The following is a 22883-nucleotide window of genomic DNA, read 5'->3' on the forward strand; positions in this document are numbered from 1 at the left end:
GTGGTGTGGCCATAGGTGCTGGAATTCGGGGTGCTGGGGGTGCTGCTGCATCCCTTGTCTTGAAATTGTTTCCACTCTATACAGGGTTTGCAGTCTGGTTCACTGGCTCTCAGCTTCCCCACTATACACATTTTTTCAGAACCCCTGGTTGCAGCAGCACCCGTGGCGCCCCTTCTTCCAGCACCTATGAGTCCATTAAAAAAATCAAAATCCTCTCTGAATTCCATTTATTTCTCCTCCTTGATCACTACCTTTCCCTAGGCTTTGGTTCATCTGGTCCATAAGTTAATGCATAATTGAGGGCCTGATTTTCCTCTCGTGCCAGCAGAACTCCACTGACATTACTTCTGATTTACACTGTGTTAAATGAGAGTAGCGTCAGCTGAAAGTGATGGAATTCAACTTGTTTAAAACTTTTTTTAATGAAAAAAACCCATACAACAGTATTTAAATTTCTCACAATGGAAAAATACTATTGTACGTACATTGTCAGAGATGGGTATGTATAGAAACATGTAACATGCCCCAATACCTTCATACACTTCCAAAGAAAAAAAACTTTCTTGAATGTCTGTTGAGTACTAGGAGGCAGCTATAGGGTTATGGTATTCAACACTGATTTATGTTTTATCCCTGGAAGCACATTAAGACCTAGGAAAAGTCTTATTCAAAATGAATGGTGGACAATGTCTCACTTTCCCAATACCCCTCTATTCAGAAATACTTCTGACAGATCTTCAGCTGGTGTGAATTGTCATAGCTTTTTGAAGTCAACACAGCTACAACAATTTAAACCAGCTGAGGATATGCTCCATTGATGTTTTATGATTCGTCCCATCTCTAATGACAAAGTATCTTCTTGAAGAACAGTAGACATTCTTAATGGAACACCAGAGGCTACGTTTAGAGCTAAGAGAGTACTAGAAACAACATTTTCTGTTCTAATTTTAACATTCATTCCCCTTCTGTGTTTGCTTTCTGTCAGAATTCTAGAAAATGAGTTTATTGCCAGGAACATTTGCAGAAACAAAAATACGTACTCTAATATAGCAGACTATACACAAAGTTAACATTGAATTTATAATCACCATTAGCTGCACTGGAAATCTGATTCTTGGAGTTGGATTCAGTCCAACAGGGAATAGAAACCTAACATGTGATCCATAAGTACCAAACAATTTAAATGGAAAATATTTATTACGCTCAAAAAATGGCACATAAACAATCTGCAGACCAATATGGACAATCTGGGGACCAAAAAAGGGCAGATTTGGTCCAAAGAAATCATTAGGGAGGAAGTATTTGTCCTTCCCAAGTGCTGGCATAAGCAGGCTATTGATAATTGGTTATTGATAAATTATTAATTAATTGATTACCCCAGTAATTGATAACAATTTTAACTGTGACTATATGTTTATATGTCTATATGTTTAATGAGAGGGGTTCTTTCAAATCTGGATTCGTTTAATTATTAACAAACCTCCAATAAGTCATCTTTGATTGGATTTACTGATTTAACAGTTAGTAAAGACATAGTTACCAACTACTGCAGAAGACCTTCCCTGTAGTTCTCTGACAGCCTGCGTTCAATCTCCAGATGGTCTTACTTTCTCTTGATTTCTTAGAGTAATTATATCCTTATTACTCTATTGTTTATCATTCCAACCCTTATTTATTCCTTTTGGTACATTCTTCTTATCGTAGGTTATTTTCTAAGTTCCCTGTTCCCTTGTAACTTTCCAACTACCTCAACTCCTTATGGTTAGTTATTATTTATTTCCTTTGTTGGGGTAATGATATTTGTTATACCTCTTCCACACTTTTGTGTTTAATGTTACTAAAATATCTGTTGCAGCAATTTCAAAATATGCTAACGGTTACTGCTTAGTAAAATTTCACTCCTTAAAGTTATCTTAACTGCAAAGTGTCATGGGAATCTTGTTTCCAGGCAAAACTTAGATTCTTTCTTTGATCTGTTTTAAGTGTCAACAAGGCCAAACTTCCATTGTCTTCAATGGAAGTTATACCTGCTTGCCAAAGAGCTGAATTTGGTCCCTAGATCTCACAATATCACATATGCAATAAAAAAAATACCAGCCATAAGAGACACTGGAAGTTTGTGTGTTCTAAAGAAACAAAAAAGAAAGACTGCAACTCCCTGAATTAATGTTCTTTATTAGAGGTGTGGTTATACTTTGAGACTGGGACTTTCAATCAAAAGTGCTTAGCATTGGCTTAAGGTCTGCTCCCATTTAAATCAATGCTAAAACTTCCATTGACTTAGGGAAGAGCAGTTGTCCAAGGCTGAGTGTGTTTGAAAATCCCACTCTTAATTACGAAATACCTGGTAAAAGAATCCAGTGGAGACAGATCTGTCCTTAACTGAGAGAATAAAAGAAAGTTTAGAAGATTGAGAATCCAATATTTGTATTAAATTATTGCATTGTTTATTACATGCTTAGACATCTTTGTTAGAAGAACACAGCAATAAATGCATTTAAGAAAGATTTTAGAGAAAGTTAGGGAACTGGCACTTTTATACTATATAACATTTTTTTTCAAATGTCTAAAAAAAACAGGCTTACCAGTTTACTGTTATGTTTTGGAAATTAAAAGAATTTTAAAAGAAAAAGAAATTTTGCCATAAGTTCTTGCCTTATATAACTGTAACTCTTAGAGTTAGGGAAAAAAGACTTTCATTCATTCATGGGTAATACTTTGGCTCCATGTGCATTTATATAGGTAAGAAGAATTTTGGCACGCCTTTCTACCACATCAATAAGTTTTTCAATTCCTCGGCGACCTCCTTGGCTCTCCCAATATACTTTGTCAAGGAACAGAGACTGAAGAAGCTTCTCTCGCAAGCGCTGGCTTTTCAGCACTGAAATTGCAGATTCAGGGAACCTGAAAAAGCGTATAGGAGTTTATAAGCCTTGGCATCACTCTGAACTACAATATTTATGTTGTGGTTTAACAACCAATTCCATGGATTCATCAAGGTATTTCGGTGCATGCTTAGCTGTATGTATACAGTCCCATTTATTTCTACTGACATGCTTAAAGTTAGACACCTCAGCACTTTGGTGAGTTGGGGTCATAATCACTGATACTGTCACTGATTCTCCATTCTAGCCGACCAGCTGAACAGCTCAGGATGGGGTGTTTAAAGATGGGTGCACTCCCTGATTCTGGAGCTACCTGGGCTGCTAGGGATCAATCAGGCACAGAGATATCCTGGCCACACCCCACATTCTGGTGGCCATGAAAGGGGGATGTAAGAGCTGCTATGGAAACTCTACATCATCTAATGAGACCCCTATTCAGACCCTCCAATGTCCAGTTAAGGCAGTTTTCAACCACAGGAGTGACCCAAATGTGCCAATGAATCAGGCCCACATTATTCAAAACTATCCTAAAATCCCCAGGCTTTTTAAAAAAATGTCTAGATTGTTTGAAATTTCACATATCAATAGCAGTTATAACTGTACACTGGACATATTTGGGAAATATTAACTGGCCCAAGAGCATCTCAGCAAAAAATCATTAACTATTGTCAAAAATGCTAATAGCCACTGTACATCCGCTTTTCAATCAGATTCCCCTTCAAGATTAACTTCTTCTGAGATACCCACAGAAGTCAGTCAAAGATACCTTTTATTTATATTGCTTTAAAGTGAAGAAGAAACATAATTCCACCACAATAAACACTTGCCCTAAGTAAATAATCATGGCATTTTAGGACCCTTGTTTATAATGGGTTTTTTTTCCTCTTTTTGTTTTGTTTTCTTTGAAAGCAGTGTGAACTTCAGATGTAAATGCCTCCAATCTATATAAATGGGGCTTGCACTGATGCAGTTTATTCCAGTAACTGACAGCATGTGGTGTTTCTGCGTTGGGGGCTTACTGCAGTAACTTACTCATCTGCAGAGTGTCTACTTTAGAGGTTTCCACCATGGATTGACACCAGTGAAGTTAGACTGGTGCAGATTTTCCTAGTCTCGATAGGCTTATTGATCTCACGCCCCCATCCTCCTTTCTCCTTCATCCCCTTTTGTCAGTCATGCCTTTGGTGGCAAGGATCTTGCCGTATCTGTTCTATAAAGCACCTAGCATACGTGTGATGCTCCAAGTAATAATAATATCTGCCTGGACACAAAAGTATTTATATCCATACCTTAGTTTAGTCAAATTTCCATATGGAGGAGACATAGAAGAGACACTGGGGCTACTGCAACAATGTCTTCTTTGTGAGTGGGGAAAGAAAAGAAAGCGTCCTCGTCCCATTCACAACCTCCTAACCCCTGGGGACATCCTCAGTGCACAGCCCTTTCACTCAGGCTGTGTGTTGAGGAGACAGAGAGAAGAGACTCTGATCCTAAATGAAGAGCTAGGAAAAGCCTACTGAACCCTGTGCAAATTTGTAGGGATATTCTAAAACTTACTCTTTGATTCCTTGTAATATTTTGAAATCCAGATTGTCTTCGCTTCTGTCAAAGAAACCTTTATTATCTATAAAGACCAAGTGCCTAGGGTCATGCCTTCTCTGAATAATGTGTGTCAGGTCAACAGAGTCTTGATCTTCACATTTCTGCTTCAGTCCTTTCTGAACACAGGAATCCTCCTTGCGAGGTTTGAACCCACAGCAATTTCTGTCCAGTCGATTGTAGACCTGGAAATGAATATAACAGATGACCAAAGTGAAACGCAACAGGATGCAAAGTTTGACTCTTAGATATATTGGCCTGGATGCAGAAAAGGAACTAGGTGCCCAACTAGGTCTTAGGTTCCACTGTAGTGACCAAAATGCCCACTGAACCTTGTAGGCACCTAAACTCAGCACCTAAGCTTTTGCAATAGAAGGTCCTCAGAAGCCTACATTTCTGCCTCTGAGCATGCACACTGCTGCTTTTTTTAGGCATCTCGTTGCCTATCTGCCACCTTAGCCCCAGAGCAATTGACAAACCTGGAGAAGCCAGATGTTCAATCAGCTGAGTCACATGAAGGTGACTGAGCACACTTAGGCAAATTCACACAATACAGATGGAGGAAGGAGGGAGAAGCAAGATCTCCCTCATAACTTTTAGCCCTGGTTATGATTCCCACCTGGGATGTGGGAGACCACCAATCAGAGTCTGCCAGCCACATGAAGGGGAGAAGGAATTTGAACAGGGATCTGCTACCTGTTAAGTGAGTGGTCTAACCACTGGGCTATGCTGAGATGCTCAGTAAGTCTCTCTGTTGAAGCTGTTCCACTGTGGCTAAATAAAGAGTCATTGGAGCAGGAGGACTAGATTCCCCACCTCCCAGGTGAGCGCTCTAACCTCCAAGCTAGAGTCACTGATGTTTCTCTCCCTCTCTGTCCCAAATTACTCTTTAATTATTTAATCTAGAATGCGACAGCATCACAGAAGAGACGAAGAGAGCCTCACATCAGAATATCCCACAGCCGGTGGTCAGAGCACTCACCTGTGAGGTGGGGGGAAGGGGGATTTGAATCAGAGGCCTTCCACATCCCAGATGAGTACCCTAAGTGCTGAGCTAAGCATTATGAGGGAAGGAATGTTGGCCTCCTTTCCCCACCCTGCTGGCTTCTTGCAAAAATGACATAGGCACCTAATTCCACAGTGGGTCCCCAGCTGTGAAATGCTAGCAGCGATAGGTGACTCCCTGCAGCTTGGACTTAGGCACCTATCTCATGGGGGAGGGGATGCTTACCACACACCTCTCTCGTCAGCATATCCCATTGGCTAGCTTAGGTGTCTCCCTACCTAATGCCATGGTTTTTATGAATCACATAAAGGCTCCTATCTCTCCCCATTCATTGTATAGGAGCTTAGGTAACAAATTTGGGTTTTGTGAATCACATATAGGCATCTAGAAAATCAAAGTTATGCACTGTGATGCTCAGCATCACCATGCCTAACTCCTGTTGTGCATCCAGGCCACCTATTACTTAGACTTGTCGGAGTTTGGAAAAAGCTATCATTCCTTACTAAACAGTGCCCCAGCATCATGAATACAGAGCAAGCTTAATTAAAGTCAGTGGCAGGGAGAGGGAAGAGCTCAGTATTGATCATCCACAATTCATCTATTATTAAAACCCATTTCCTAGTCTCCATGTTGTACCCATAGGTCCTGATTCACTCCTCTGTTATTCCAGTCTTGCACCAGTGTAACTCTATCTTAAAATAATCAATGGAGTGACACCAGTGTCAAACCTGAGTAACACAATGGGGAAATCAAACCCAAGATTTTTCAGAAAGCAGCATCCTTTTTAATTCTCTGAGCTGGAATATAACAGAACTGATACAGACTTAAGTACACTAAGGAGAGGATTGCGTCATATAGCGTGTTATAGGTAAAGTGAAGTACTCAACAGTTAAGAAATGCCAGAATGAAGGTTGCCTGTGCAGCCTTAAGTCAGCCTTGTTTCGCGAATGCATTATGATATAGGCTTCTTCTACATACTATTTCTTCCACAAGACCACTGTCTCATTCAGTGCACAGGACAGATGGCGACCAATTAAATGAATAGCTATTCGATATTTTGTTTTATCTTCATTGTTCGAGTTGTGGCCGTAGGCCTGATTTACTGTACATTAGTCAAACCCTGTTGTGAGTACAGAATTATCAATTTCCTCATGGACATGGTGCTTTACAAAACATGAATTTATATTCATAACATGCCAGTGAGGTGAGGTGATATTATTATCCTGATTTTACAGAGGGGGAACTGAGGTACAGGTTAAAGAGTGTCCATTTACTTTGTATTTATGTAATTACCGATTGTATCAAAATTCATATGCACAAGGGGTCTGAATTAAGATTCAGACAACTCTAAATCTGGCATGTCCTCACTTTTGAGTGCTTGACTTTGCAACTTTAACGTTTGAGTGTGGCTGATGTATTTTTATATTTTGTGTATCTAATATATTTATCTAGTTTTAAATGACTCACGTGGTAGACATTTTACTTGAAAAAAACTATTCCATGGTCTAGCAGAGTGCACTCCTTGCACACTTTTCTTGATATGCAGACTATTTTTCTCTTTGATCAGTGTCATCCCATCAATCCTTCATATATCTACCAGGAACACCCTGCACAATATCCCTGCTTTCTTGACATTTACATATTTCAGCTACTTGTAACCTGTTACCATACCTCATACCTCTCCAGTCATCATTTAACTGGGCTATACATATTGACTTATTTCAATCTTTCCTCATTAATCCCTTCAACTACTGTCCATTGTTCTCTGATTCCCTCCAATTTCTCTGCATCTTTCATCTCAGTTCAAACTCAAACTTACGGTATTACACAAAATCTTCCCACAAACAGAAAATTACTCCTTTGATTTTTAGTACCATTTGTGCTACTAGTTACTTTACTAGGACTCAACTCAGGAAGTCCTTACACAGATATGCCATACTCTTCAGTGCATGTGACTATTTGTGTAATTTATATGATGTACTCAGATGAATAAGAGGTATCAGGCTCTTAGTTAAGATACTTTTTTCTATAATCAAAGTAAGAAGATTTCAAACTTTAGAGGGATCAAGGGCAAGCTAGCTGGCAATGGCTAGGATCAGGAAAACCTCAAAGTGGATAAAGGGTAGCCAGTCACCATCTCTTGCACAAGTAGAAAACAGGTGCGTATCAACATGTTTGAAGTTATTCAGGCAAACCAATCTGCTTACTAGTACTGGAATAGCTCAGAGGTTAATACGCAAATGCAATACTTGAAAAGCAGTTAGAGAATTACTAGTCAACTGAAGGCTTCTGGGTCCATTTACATGCAATGGACGTTGATCACTTTGATCACTTTTACTAGAACATTGATCACTTTTACTCGTGATGAATACAACCCATTATGTTGGTCATGTCACCTCAGGTTCCTTTGTTCATCTGTCCCTTTTTATTGGATTTTTCAGATATCCGTGCTCTCCTGTTGAAATGTCTCTAAAGATAGTTGTATGTTCAAGTACATCCTGAGAAAGTATGAATCATGCAGAATGAGCAGATCTCTCAAATACATATTCAGCTGCTTGGCATATACTTCTGACAATTGGCAGGGCATTTTTTGGAAGTGTAGGATACCCCAGATTTGTAGCCTGCCTTGTAAAAATGATTTGCTTCCTTTTTATTTCATGAATGGCTCAAGCCTGCTGCATCTCATCTAGTAGTTAACATTTATTTCTGGATAACAGCAGAGATAACATAATGTTCATTGCTAAATTGCAGTCTTTACTCTAGAAGATACTAAAATTAAAAATTAATCAATACTTCTGTGCATTAGCACAGGAAAAATTCTATCTTTTACACCATTAAATGCGAACACATTAGCACTTTTAGATTAACAAATCAAAAGCCATTTAAAATGCTCTGACACACACTGTGCTATTCCTATAGAGTTATTGCTATGTTTAGGATCAATATAATCCACATATGACTTTATATCAGATTACAAGCATTACTCACTCGTAATAGGACTGAGGATGGAGTCATTACACAAATGACAACCTATTTTAGGCAGAAAATTCCCATTCTATAATTACCACAAGCAGTGTTGCATAAATATAACTCAAAAAGTGAAACATCCATTCGTCCTCGTCAAAAACAAAAACTTGTGAAGGACAGAGATAGACGGTGTCTAAGCAAATGCAATGATTTCTACATTTTAAAAAACATGACTTTCTAGAATGTTGAATTGTATGTGAGAGGAAATGCTGCATATAAACAGGGGTTATTGTAGCTTCTAGATGCAGGTGCCTGGTGGGGGAAGTGCAGACATACACTATACTAACAGGACCTCCTGGAGAAACAGTGTACCCACATCTCCATATTATGTAGGAGAAAATGAATGATGTGCCACCTTGTAAGAGGGTGTATCATGAAGTTCCCTCCAAATCCAAGCACTTCTGTTGGCCAATGTGAGGAAGAGGTGGGAAAGTATAGTCTTGAGGTGTCTAGTGCTGCTATCCCTAATTCTCATTGTGCTCAACTGGTTGCAAGGGCTAAGATTATGACTGAACCCTAAAATGGGGAAACATAAGCAGGGGTAAGTCTCCTTGAGCCCTCCCACTCCTTGCACACCTGTTCAGTGGTCAATTATAGTCTAGTCCATGAGATTATATTTGGTCAAAGTATGAATTTAAAATATAGTTGGCCAAATTATTCCCTTAGTTACACCTGTTCATTGGATTTCATGGGTTGCATACTCAGGACGGAAGAATTATGGAGAGCAGGCTATTGTGCATAGCGTAAAAAGAATCGTGGAAACCAGAGATGGAAAACACTTATTAGGTTGTCTAATGCAAGGATTGATCCCTACAGTATATATGTAAGAAAATCTTTTCCAAACGGTTGTGGTGGTTAAGGATACACATACCTTTAGTACTCTTTTGCACTGGTGTACTAGTATGGATCAGAAGTTTAGTCTTTTGTGGGGTTAGGATGTTGCCCTAAATCCTAATTTAAGTGGGGCAATCTCATTTTTCAGACTACCCCTGTTATAACTGCCAGTGGCTGTCCTGTTTCTTCACACAAGCCCAAATCTTCATTCACCAATCAAGGTTTTAAGTGGACTTCTCACACTGGGAAAATCTACTATCATCCAGACTTCAGTCAGTATGGAAAAAACTGCCAGCCCCTTTTGATCCATCAAGTTACACGGCAGAAAAATACATATCTTGTAGACAGAGGGACCAGGCTTAAGGGGAGGAAATAGTAGCCCTGTTACAAGGATGAAGTAAATGGACTAAGTCAAGTCATGGACTGCTGTGAATGGACTAGGTAAAGGCACGAGTTGATCTGTGAAGTGTTCCTATCATCTATCCCTTTTGTGTGTGCGCCTGTCTGTGTTAAGGACTAAGGTTATGATTGTACAGTCCATGGTCATGTAATGTAATTTGCCTGATCTCCATTGACAAGCCATGGCTTACGTAATGCTTACGTTTTTGTTATCAGGTGCCTTATCTCCAGTTTACCTTTGAGCTGTGTGTGAAGAGTTGGCAATCAGGTTTGTAAATTTGGTTCATGTCTACTCTTAGCTACTGCCTTCTTTGCTAAGAGCAGGATTTGGTGCTAGGTTTGAAACGTACCCCAGTCTTCTATTTTAACTTCAAATCACTTCTGAGAGGAAACAAATGATTAATGAAAGGGATTGAGCTGCTAGGGAGTACTTGTATTTCTGATTATGAAACTATTCAGTCACTTGTTAAAATAGGCTTGAAATCTTTGAGACTGAACATTTGATCCAAAGCCCACTAAGTCAATGGGAGTCTTTCCACTGATTTCAAAGGGGTTTGTGGTAATCAAACTAACTCATGGGATTAAGTCCCTTACTCCACAAGTAGCTCACTGCAAGGAAAATGAGTAGGAGCAATAAACACTTTTGATGCCAGTAGAAATTACTCAAGTTTCACTTTTCAGGTTACCATGTAATAAGAACTGGGTCTAGCTCATAGCAATATCTTACTTAGCAAAATAATGGGGACAATTAAAGAATCATAGAAATGTAGTACTAGAAGGGACCTCAATATTTATCTAGACCAGTCCCCTACACTGAGGCAGGACTCAGTATAATCTAGACCAGCCCTGACAGATATTTGTCTAACATGTTCTTAAAAACCTCCAATGACAGCAATTCCTCAGTCTCCCTAAGTAATTTGTTTCAGTCCTTAACTACCCTTCCAATTAAGAAGTTTTTCCTAATGTCTAACCTAAGTCTCCCTCGCTGCAACATCAGCCCATTACTTCTTGTCCTGTCCTCAGTGGATAAGGAGAACAATTTATCATTCTCCTTTTTATAACAAATTTTGATGTACTTGAAGACTTACCATGTTCCCTGCCATCCCAGTCTTCTCTTCTCCAGACTAAACAAACCCAATTTTTTTCAGTCTTTCCTCGTAGGTCATGTTTTCTAGACATTTGATCATTTTTGTTGCTGTCCTTTGGACTTCCTCCAATTTGTCCACATTTTTCATGAAGTGTGGGGCCCACAACTGGACGTAAGGCTCCAGTTGAGGCCTAATCAGTCCTGAGTACAGTGGAAAAATTGTTTGTCTTGTCTTGCTTACAACACTCCTACTAATACATCCAAGAATGAAGTTCACTCTTTTAGAACAATGTTACATTGTTGATTCATATTTAGTTTGTGATCCACTATAACCTCCAGATCCTTTCCTACAGTACTCCTTCATAGCTGGTTTCCCATTTTGTGTTTGCGCACTTGATTGTGAATTCCTAGGGATGTGTGAAAAGTGCATACACACTACATAGATTATAAAGCCAGAAGGGATGACTGTGATCTTCTAGTCTGACCTCCTGTATAACACTGGCCACAGAACTTCCCTAAATTAATTCCTGCTTGAACTAGAGCATCTCTTTTAGAAAAGGATATCTGATCTTGGTTTAAAAATTTCCATTGATGGAGAATCCACCGCAATCCTTGGTAAATTGTTCCAGTGGTTATTCACACTCACTATTAAAAATGTGTCTCATTACTAGTCTAAATTTGTCTTGCTTCAACTTCCAGCTATTGTATCTTGTTATATTTGCTTGTTACAATGAAGAGCCCTCTATTATCAAATTTCAGTTTTGTGCATAGGAGGTATTTATATGTCAGGATCAAATCGTCCCTAATTTTTCAACCTTCTTGTTGATAAACTAAAAATATTGAGCTCCTTGAGTCTGTCAATATAAGGTATGTTTTCAATTTTTTAAATAATTCTTGTTGCTTTTCTCTGAGCACTCTACAAGTTTTCAACATCCTTCTTGACTTGTTGACACCTGAAACAGACACAGTATTCCAGCAGTGGTTGCACCAGTGCCAAATACAGAGGTAAAATATCTTTACTCTACTCAATATGCCCCTGTTTATACATCCAAAGATCACATTAGCCATTTTGGTCACACCTTCACACTGGGGGCTCATGTTATATCACTTGATGTCCTCTTGGCTGAAGAAGGAATATCATTTATTCTTTTTAAAACATTAACAGGAAGACATAAGACCAATGAGATCCTCACATCTATGGCTGAGTAACAGCAGCCTTTTGCTGGAAAAGGGGAAATGAAGAAACTGGTGTCACTGCAGGTGATTCTCTGCCTTTTTCAAGAGCATGTGAGACTGACATTGCAAAATAACTTAGGGCCAGATCCTCAGCAGGTAAGTTCTATTAAGTGGAATGAAAATGAGTCACATCAACTAAGGATCTGTCCCCATGACTTAATAAGAGAGGTCCTGACTCTCCAGTGCCTCACACCTTTGTATATTCATTTACACCTGTACAAAGTGCGTGTAAAATGCTACCAGAATGGCAGCAGTTTTCACTCACTTTCCACAAGTGTAAATGAATACACAAAGTGCAAGGCAGTGCAGAGTCTGAACTATTGTCTTTTATCTTTTGGGGTTGTACAGTGTACCAGAAACAAACCAAAGGAACACAAGCACATACCTTTCTCATTAAAGACAAAAACTAAAACCACCTTTTTAAACGCTCCCCTTCTGCAAAATTGCAACCCAGAGTGAATTTTATCATTGGACATATCTGTGGAAATTGTTTATCCTTAACCAGACTGGTGCTCAAATAAATCTTGCAAAGGTTGGTATTCTTTGTGTACAGTAAACATTTTACATTGCTCCCTTACCTGCAGAAGAAAATCAAAGAGTGCCATCTTGGACCACTCATGGTGATGGATCTCAGTACAGCCCCACTCAGCTTTGGGCACTTTGCCATTCTGCCAGCACTTCTGTTTCAATAGCTGCTGATAGGCCCCCCAATTTAGCCTCACTGAAGAATGGGTCCTATTATTTGTCGGAGCCAATGAGGAATCCCAGAGAATAATAGGACATGGCAGACCATCTGAGAAGAGGCAAAATAGAATCATTACCATATATGAATAATTCTCTTATATTGGAAACTAAAAGAACTTGATAATTCTTTAGACATTGTCTCTGGCATCACTAATTACAGCATTTGTTTTTAAAGAAGACATTTCAGATGTGGCAGGAAAAAGCTACCAAGCCCCAATAATTTCACATCCTTTGGTTTATGTGGTCATATTCCACATCTGAAAACAGCCACCACAGAAAAGGAAAAACCCTAGACATTATAGTTCTCTTCAATGTCTGAGAAGAACTGCTCTCTGTTTGCTGTCTGCATAAAAGTCTCTCTACCTTTGGAGACTATCTATTAAATCAGTTTTAAAAATTTGACATCCGATCCACAGCTGGGGTAAATTAATGAAGCAATGTTGATTTTCACCAGGTGAGGATCTAGCCCACTGTTTCTCCCTTTCTAAGGCAAATATATAAGGCAAATCCTGGAGTCCAACCAAAAAGTGGATTTATTTTATCATCTTTAGAGTTTTAGTCCTACAGATATAAGATTTCACAGCTGTAAATAGAAAGGTTATAGATAGACCATATGAGGATGTGGCATGACTTTGGCTTTATCATTCATGAGCAATATGTCCTTGCCAATGAGTCATACAGTTCATCCCAAAGTAGTGCTGATAAGACCTTTATTCAACCCCACAGTGTCATATATTCTTCATATACAATATATATTTTACAGAAAATCCATTTTAGAAATATTTTAGTCAGTTTTTAAAATGTATATAAATAATATTTGTCTTATCCCTCCAGATGTAAAACCAGGTGCCTTAGATATGATGAATCCATCTGTACAGGGCTCAGAGAGAGAGAGAGAGAGAAATTATAATCATCATGTTATGTTCACTGCATACACACAGAGAAGCTAGATGAAAAAATAAATACTTTTGCTGGAAGGTTTAAGATAACACTACTTTAATTCTTAGAATTCAGAGTGATAACACACAAGAGAGAGAGAAAACAAGCTCATCCCTAAACCAGTGAGGCAAAATTGTCGCGATCTTGTTTTTAAGCTGGTTCTTTCCAGATTGACTGGATAGGATGCATTGTTACAGAGCACCCAACCCTACAAGTAGGACTGGGAAACCCCCATCTCTGCTCTTAAAGTGGTAGCTTGGAATTCCAACACAGTCCTCAATACACCACATACCAATTTTAGACACCTCTAAAAATTACCCCAAACTGCCATTTGCTATATAATAATGTCACCATATTTGAGTCATATATCTCAGAACATACAACAGCAGGGCTATAAGTAAGTGGTGTGTATCCTATTGGAAAAAATGGAATAATTTTCTTTCCAATGGTAAAAAGTTCTTGTTGCTAACTCTGATGTCCTGCCTGATGCTTAAACCTGTCACTGAACCAGGGCTGAATACCGGTGTTGCACTTCAAAGCAGAGTAATTTTTTTTGAGGTGGGGCAGGGAGGGGGGCCAAGAATTTACATGTTTGTATGCAAAGAAGGAAACATTTATATGGCAAGTTATTAGATGACAGTTACTGGAATATGATCAAAGGTTTGGAATTTTTGCATGTTAGTCCTGAGCAGTAAGCAAGAAAGTGCAGGCAAAGTGGTCAAATTTTATGCTACATCCAAACGATCACATTGCTACCACCCTGACATGTGTTACATTGCAGAGCAAATCATCTCACTATTTCCTTCATGTACATATTGAACCAGAGAGGTGGCAAAAGAGAGTTGTAGCACCCCACATGAGAGTACTCCCAGAACAATGAGTCCAACAGCACTCTCAGCATCTCTCTGAGAGCAAAGAATAGAACTACTTAAGAATGAGTCTATCCAGTCCTGCCAAGATCCGCAGTTGAGTCAGTAAAAGTCAGAAGATGCTGACTTGCCCTAAAATAATCAGCAAGGACAACATATCAGCAAGGACAACTGATGTTTGCCCATTATTAGCAAAGGGTCATCTGCCAACAAGGTCAGTACACTTTTCATACTACTGAATTCTCCCAGGACAGAATGACCTTGAGCCATCCTAGACTGAATAAAAACCTGCTCAACTTGCTTCGGAAATCTGCTTCGGAAAGCAGAAGAATGGGCTGTACCACAAAGACCAGATATATTTCTAACTTCGCCAAATCCTGGTACTTACACACACAAGGTGATCACACTCAAATGAATTCAGTGTACAGCTTGAGCCACCTCTGGAACTGTCCTCCTGTTTGCCTGTTTTCTTAAACTAGGCATCTCCAGCCCCGAACAGATCTTTCCTCTTATGCCCTCCATCTCTTTCCTTTCACTACCATCACTGATAATTACGCTATCCTCCCCTGTCATATTCAGCTTCTTTCTGTTCTTTTTCCCCAGAAGTCAATGGGTGATCAGCAGTTTTAAAAAGTAGGACACTTATTTTGTTGCCTAAATAAGAATTTAGGAGCATAACTTTCAGGAACTTACATTTGAAAAGCTTGGTCCAAATCTTCCATATGCAATCTAGTCTCCCAGAACTCTCTCATTCTGGGCTCCACTTCTGACTCTGTCACTGACTTACCTCTTGACCTTAGCCAAATGACCTCTCAGTGATGCTTTCTTTATTTGCAATAAATGTATATGCAGTAGGGATAGTGACACTTACCTTCCTTTGTAAAACACTTTGAAACCCCCAGAAGAAAAGCTCTATATCAGAGTTAAATATATTATATATTGATGGGACCTCAATTTGATCTTTTTTTCCTTATATCAATAATCAAAGTTCATGTAATTATTTATGGGTTTTCCCCAAAGCAGATAAATCAATGCTCTCCAAACAAAGCAAACCACCTCCCCGCGAACCCAAAAGGTTCAGCATAACAACCAACACCTCACTGTTATTTATTATTTTAATGTTATGATAATATCATGCCAATTTCCATTCAGATTTTTAAAAAGGTTAAACACAGGAAATGTTTGTGATTCACAGGAAACAAAGATGAACCAAAACAAAACACTTCAACTTTATAATATAAATGGAATTATTGGAGCATGTCTTCGTAGCTGGAGTAGAGAGCAGTAACCCAGATTGCTGGCTGCTGCAGGGAAAATGTGAAGGCAGTGAGTAAAAACAGATAAGGGGCTTCATCCTCAGATGGTATAAATTGGCATAGCCCCATTAAAGCCTGCCAACTTACACCAAGCAAGGCTCTGGCCCAATTTGAATAACAACAAAAGATAGTTCTAGGCCTGACCCTACATGCTGTTGAGTGCAAATTCAGTTGATTATGGTAGGAGCTGAGATGTCTCAGAACCCTTCAGGATCAAGTCCATTATCTCCCACTGCTGCTGGGCCTCTGCTCCCAACCTTTCCTAGAGATGCTGCTTCAGAGAGGTGAGTTAGAACCCCTTTCTTGCTTTCAGTGATGCTGCTGCTCCTTGCAATCCTCTCCAGAGACATCTATGCTCCACATCACTGTAGTATATGAATCTCTCTCATACATATAATTAACAGGTATCCTCCCAAGCCCACATGAGGAAAGGAAGTAGTAATGGAGGCACAGACTGATGTAAGTGGCATGCCCAAAGTTTGTTAGTTAAAAAAAAACAGAATGAAAGTTGGTGGGGAGAGGGACACACCTCAACGTGGCTTATATCAGCAAAAGAGTCTTTTGCTAGTTTAGCTTATATCATTGGGGAAGGTGGTCTAACTATAGTGGCAACCCACACACACACACCTCCTTTTGCTGGTACAAGCTCTGTCTCCACTAGGGACCAGTTGACCTATCCTGGCAAAGCCTTCTCCATGTAAGGTAGCCCTCTGAACAGTAAGGAAATGGTGTAAGCCACTTAGATCTCAAAAGTGTTGACTAAAGTATTTCCCCTCTTTCTTCCACATCTTAGCTATAAGCATTATACACTTCGGAGAAATCTTGGAAGGGACGAAAATCTTCTGTGTGTGAATGCAGATTTTAAGGAATCTGTGAGGGGTGTATAAGTATTGGATTTTTATGTAACACACTGTTGTGAGAATATGACCTCTGGTCTCTCACTCAGATCCAGCTATATGACAGCAAGCAATTCACAGCACAACTCAATCTGATAAAGGGCACACAAAAGAGACATCATTTAAAATGCATAAGTAAGACTGAGTTCTTATTGCCCTGACATTAATAACTAATAACGAGTGTGCCTGAATGTTCATAACTTTTGATGTGATGGAAAGAGCATGCTAAGTATGTTGGGTGTAAGAGAAAATCTGTGGCTATCTGTCTCATTGTGTAGAGGTCAGTAAAGAAACATGACAACTCTAATCAATGGAACTTTCTATCACACCTGTGCCAAATTCCCAGCATCCATTTGCACATAACCTGTGATGAAGTGAGCAGAAACAATGCTACTCAACAGGTGAAGAAACTCACTATGGACATGCTGTGCAGCCATTTTGCTTGGCCAAAGTGCCGAATAAGATGTACTGTGCCCTGACACCAAACAACTCCCCCACTAGTAGGTATCCCGGCCTGTTTTGGAGATAAGGGGACACAGGATATGGGCAAGGAATGACCTGAAAACCTCAGGGCAGCATGTGGAATAGCTACTGATCTACTGAGTAGCCGGGATATGTACTGGAAGTGATATGGCCTTCTCCAGGGCCCTTCCTACCTCTCTGCAGGAATCATTAATGGTACCTTGCTAAAAAGACAAACTCTTGTACATTTTGTCTTTCCCACTGAAAGATTAATGGGAGGAAGAAGTGTCCCAAAAACTCTCTGAGTAACATTTTACAGCGTCTAAGTCATTCCTGACAGGTTTCAGAGGAGCAGCCGTGTTAGTCTGTATCCGCAAAAGGAAAAGGAGGACTTGTGGCACCTTAGAGACTAACAAATTTATTTGAGCATAAGCTTAAGTCATTCCTGTATATGAGACAGTGTTCTGAGGAAGCACAGAGGGACTAGAAATGTAGCCTTCCGGCTGTACAGTCCAAGGATTCCTGGTGAAATCCAGATCCATCCTGGCCGACCTGTGGGAGCTTGCAACGGGCAGGCATTACATCTTATACAGAATTTTGCTTGCAAATCAATTTGGTTTGGATGGAAGCATGCCCTGTAAATGAGATACTCCCTAATTCCACACCTCCATGCTGACATTACCAGATCCTTTAAAGCACAGATTTCCAGGGCTAGGATGTGGACTTCAGAAGGCTTGGATGTATGAGGATCATCCACTATTTACTCCAATGCCCTTACCACACATTTATGCCATTTTCCCACTTCTTTTCAGCCCTTGCTTTGCTCATTTATATCTCAGTACCAAAGGAGTTCTTCCAGCTAACACCCACTGCTTGAACACTGGGAAAAAAGCGGTATATATATTTGCATATGCATAGAATTATTTTTGCTTGGTTTTCAAATCAAAATTGTGGAAGACTTTGTCCACCTTTAGTCACCATGCCCATGTTATTTTTGATAAGTCACTGGCAAAGAATATTGAGGAAACAGTTATTGTGACCCAACTTTCCATTCTGGCAAGGCAGAAATGTCACAGGATAATTTAAACCTGTGGCAAATGGTTCACTTTTGATTAGGGGAGTGGCAAGCAGAGAGCTCTGGTACAGTATTTTGCTAGCCTCTCTGTCACCTATCAGGGGAGGAGCTGTGGAAACAAAAAATAAACCCAAAGTTGTTTGGGGGTTTACAAAGCACCTCTTTGAAAATGCTTTTGACAAAACGAATGGCGGTTTTGTGGAGCCTATTTTTTAAAAGATTTTAATGCTACATCAAGCATGTCTTGTTACATTGATTACATCATGACTGAGGCAAGCTAAAAGGATATGTCAGCTTAGAACTTGTTGAGGAGTCCAGTCCTACATTGCATTCTTTCTCATGAGTAGTCATTACTCACACAAGCAGTCTCACTGAAATCATTTGGGCAGCCCACATACAGATTACTCAAATGAGTAGAGGCTACAGGAGCAGGCTCATTAATTGTTCATCCTGTTTTCTAAAATAATTTTTCATTCCTTTCCTAAACAAGAAGAGAACAACAAATGAGGTGTTCTCCGCTGACATTTGTGTAGTTAATTAACAATCCAAGTCAAATACACTCAAGCAAGTAACTATGGCAACCAAGGCAGGCATTTGAAATCCAGCAAGTTTCAAGATTAATGAAATGGAGAGAGGTAAGGTGCTGTGGCTGTTCCAGAAGCTGAACTCGCCCTTTAGCTGGAAAACATGAAAAAAGACCCAAAAGGAAAAATGACTTTTTTTCTCCTCATTACTTAGCAATACTTTTCGTGCTGTAGGAACATAACCAATTACAGGGAAAAGGAGGCTGAAGAAAATAGAATCTCTCTCCCAGCCAATCCAAAAGATGTTGCAGGCTGAAGACATTAAGCAATTCAGTCTACACTTAACCTAATAGCAGTTTCCAAGGGGGCTACAGTCTGTCATCTGTGCAGCCATATTATACAGAATTCCTGAAACTGAACTGCCTTAATGCCTTATGACAGCTCTATAGCAATAAATCCTGTTCCTAAAAATAGAGTATGCATAATGCATCTTCCATGCTCTGCTGCTATGAATAATATTCAAAAGCCACCAAACTGTTATTCCTAGAGATTCATTCATATTGTCGTAAAGGCTGCCAAAGGGAAGGTTTACACAGTGTTGATAAATCACAGATCAGTATGTTCTTTTCCTGCCATCAACTTTTGCAAGGACATTTTCGCTTTACCCTTTCTTTGATAAAATACAGGCTGATATATAAAATATTTTGTATAAAATAATCTTCTTCAGTACTAAGAAATGAACAGCAAAAACAAATAGCAATGATTCAGTAAAATATAACACAGCCCTTTCAGCTTATGATCAGTGTGTATATAAAAATAGCATTTAGGCTGAAGACACATTGAATGAGACAGTAATGTTTCAGATAGACTTATCAACTTACACTGAAACTATTAAATATAATTTTAATTTCATTTTAGGAGAAAAAAATATGCTATTCTGTTAAAAGCAATTTGCATTGTACATACTACAAGCACAATGAAGCATCTAGAGCAGGTGTATTTATTTAGCTAGACACAGGTGTGTCATGAGCTTTAAGTTGTCAAACAGAAGAAACCACTGAGACTTCAGTGACTGCACAATTTCGGTTTTAATTTCCAGAGGCATTTGTGCTTTTGGGGTTTTGCCAAAGGAGTTCAAGAAGGAGCTCTAAGACCTCCCACAATAGGTGCTTGGGCTAACAGAAATGTGTCCCCTATCTGCTACTCGTGGCAAAGGAATTCCAGTGCTGGTTTTCCGCAATGTCTTGTGAAAGTGAAATCTAGGGGAGGTGAAAGAGTAAAAACTAACCTCTGAAGCACAGAGCACTGTGCTGAGAGACTTCCAGACTGTGCCCTTCTTCAGTTTCATTTTGATCAGTCTATAGAATTTCATATTCACTACAAATGATATGAAAAAAAGGATCATCCCTTTTCTCCCCTCACTCAAATTAGTCTTCTGTGGAAAGGGAGTTGTCTGTATGCTCTCAATAACTCTATTATTCTATGAGGCAGCCAGAAGCATTAATAAACTCTGGGTGTATTACATCCTTCAGGACAGAACTATTACACTGCAGAGGAGCCCTGAAATTACATAAACACATATTCCAGGTTAAGTTCCTTATAACTTTGCTCTGTAGAGTTAGTTCTCAAACTATCTGAAATTAAAGCCTGCTGTTGCTCAAATACTACACACTGGAGTCCCCCAGATGGAAACTAAACATCAAGTGAATTTGTTACCTTGGATGAACTCCGATTTCCTGCTTACAGAAGGCAAGGTCTTATTCAGCCCCAGGATTCTGTCTAAATGGAAGGCAAACACCTCACTCATATCAAGGGGTCTCTTGATGAGGCCACAGTACCCTTGACTGCAGGCTGCTCCTGTGGCACTGGGATTCTTCTCAAACACCAGTAGGACTCCATGCTGAGAGGGTGCTTCTTGGACACTGTCTATCCGGGAATCCGCCAGCAAACACATGCTTAGGATATCATCTTTGCTCAGCCAAGAGGGGGACCTCTCACTGTATATCCTGATATTACTCTCCCGAGCCTTGGGCTGCACATTTATACCTCCTGAAACCCCAACATGTCTCCGGTGTCCCCTGCCCACTGCTCCCCTCTCTCCATCCCTGTGCTTCTTCAGTTGGTGCCTTGGTGTCTCTGGAACTACTACTTCCCTCATTAGTCCCATGGAGTAGCTAATCCGCCCCTGCTGCTGGGACAAGGCCTCCTCCTGCCCAGTGACACCTACTGGAAAGCGCTGCCCATAGGGCAAAGGGAATGCATGCTTCTTCCGCAGCTTGGGTTTCACACTGCCTCGGATGTTGGTGGGTTTACTGCGCTTGGACCGCAGTGTGATGTACACCACGTTGGGTGGCACTGAGGTCCCGTTGCCACCCATCTGGGGCCCTTGGAGATCAGGTGGGGAGAAAGTGCCATCCAGTGGGATCCCCAGAAAAGGTGTCTGACCAGCATCTTGAAGACTCCTGGAACTGACCTTCTGGTGTCCCCCTCTGTGCTGCGGTAAAATGTGACCCACTTGACTGACCAGAAACCCCAGGTATATCACACAGGCTATGCCCAGCAGCAGATTCCTCCTGGTCCTGGGACGCCTGCCACTCCAGAGCCTCAGCACCCGTGGGGTGCACAGCAAGCAAACAAACCAGTTTATGATTTGGCCTGGCTGATCTAAGAAGGTCATTTCTCTGGTGAATCCACATGATGAAAGCAGCTTATAGTCTTCAGTGGTTTCCAGCAAGGAGGATGATGCATGATTTCCCTTCACAGATCTCTATTTCTTCTTTTCCAAATAGCTTCCAGTGTGAGCGGTGCACAGGGGCCAGTGGTGTGGCTAGGAATGTGTTTAATACTAATGACTCTGACACTCCACCTCAGCAAGCTGCTAAACTCTTATCAGCCAGCTCAGGGGAAGTGAGTTGTTTCAGAGAATGAATGGAGTCAACTGTGTAAACAAAGTTAAAGGAATCACGATCCAAAATGTCTGAGTTTCCTCTGTGAGCTGTGAAAGGAAAAAAATTGCAAATAATATTCCATTATCCACATGGATATAGAATGTGGCATCTCTCTTTCTCACTGTGTAGATCTAAAGATAAGTTAGTGATCTAGAGACTTGCCATATTAGAGATTCAGATTAAAATGAAAAGATAAATAAAACCCCAACATCATGGAACACAAGTTACAATTTACAGTCCCGAGTAACTGAACTCCAGCACTCGGAGGAAAGCTTGGAAAAGCCAGACTTTCCTCTCCTTGTGTTTATGACAGGCAGGTCCTCAAAGTAAAACCACATCTTTTGTTGACTCATGTTAGTTTTAAAATATAGTGCATTAGCCAGCCCAGTAACTGTACCAATTTAAATATGAACATTTCCACTATCAAACAATGATTACACCCTGGCCCAGTAACAGTTCACATGCTTCATAATCCTACATTAAAGATAAAATATTGTTAATTCTATACTCTTGTGAAGCTATAAAATAGCATTTCCTAAATGACTGACTATAATCTTCAAATAAAATAAAAAGCACTGTCATCTCCTCTTAAGGAAGAAAAAACATAAATGCAGAGTTTATTGCACTACAAAGATATAGAAATAGTCTTACCTATTCAGCTTGCCCCATCCTTGGCCGTGGTAAATCTCTTATGCTAATACCAAGAATTTAGTAAAAGCAGCGTTTCTTAACGTACTCTAACTCACATCCCAGATTTAAGTGTGCTCCACATTTTAGATATTTGATTGCAGGCTTAATGCTCTTTGCAAATGGACTAGCTGTACAGGAAGGCTGTTTGCATATGAACTGCTACAAACTTACATGAACCTTGTTATTAAAAACCCTTCTATTTTAAATTCTGCAATGAAAAGTCCTGTGAACAGTATGCCTTCTAAAAGTACATTCCAGCCATTTCTAACTCCTGAGGGCCCTCTAGTGCATTGCATGCAAATGTGTATAAGAAATGACAGTCTTCCACAGTAATAGGGAAAACTAGA

At 39.9% G+C, this 22883-nt stretch overlaps 1 protein-coding gene across 1 annotated transcript; it reads right to left on the bottom strand.

Moving 5' to 3' along the window:
• Positions 1 to 1176: 1176 nt before the first annotated feature.
• GASK1B (golgi associated kinase 1B) lies at positions 1177 to 22793 on the bottom strand. The gene is made up of 5 exons (XM_074950051.1): positions 22498 to 22793; positions 20615 to 21893; positions 12652 to 12866; positions 4443 to 4669; positions 1177 to 2904 (listed from the first exon to the last, which is right to left on the bottom strand). Exons 2-5 carry the CDS (start codon positions 21573 to 21575, stop codon positions 2697 to 2699), a joined length of 1611 nt encoding a protein of 536 aa, XP_074806152.1. The 5' UTR covers positions 21576 to 21893; positions 22498 to 22793; the 3' UTR covers positions 1177 to 2696.
• Between the last annotated feature and the right edge of the window lie 90 nt (positions 22794 to 22883).

The sequence above is a fragment of the Natator depressus genome, chromosome 4, assembly GCF_965152275.1.
Source record: "Natator depressus isolate rNatDep1 chromosome 4, rNatDep2.hap1, whole genome shotgun sequence".
Taxonomy (NCBI): domain Eukaryota; kingdom Metazoa; phylum Chordata; order Testudines; family Cheloniidae; genus Natator; species Natator depressus.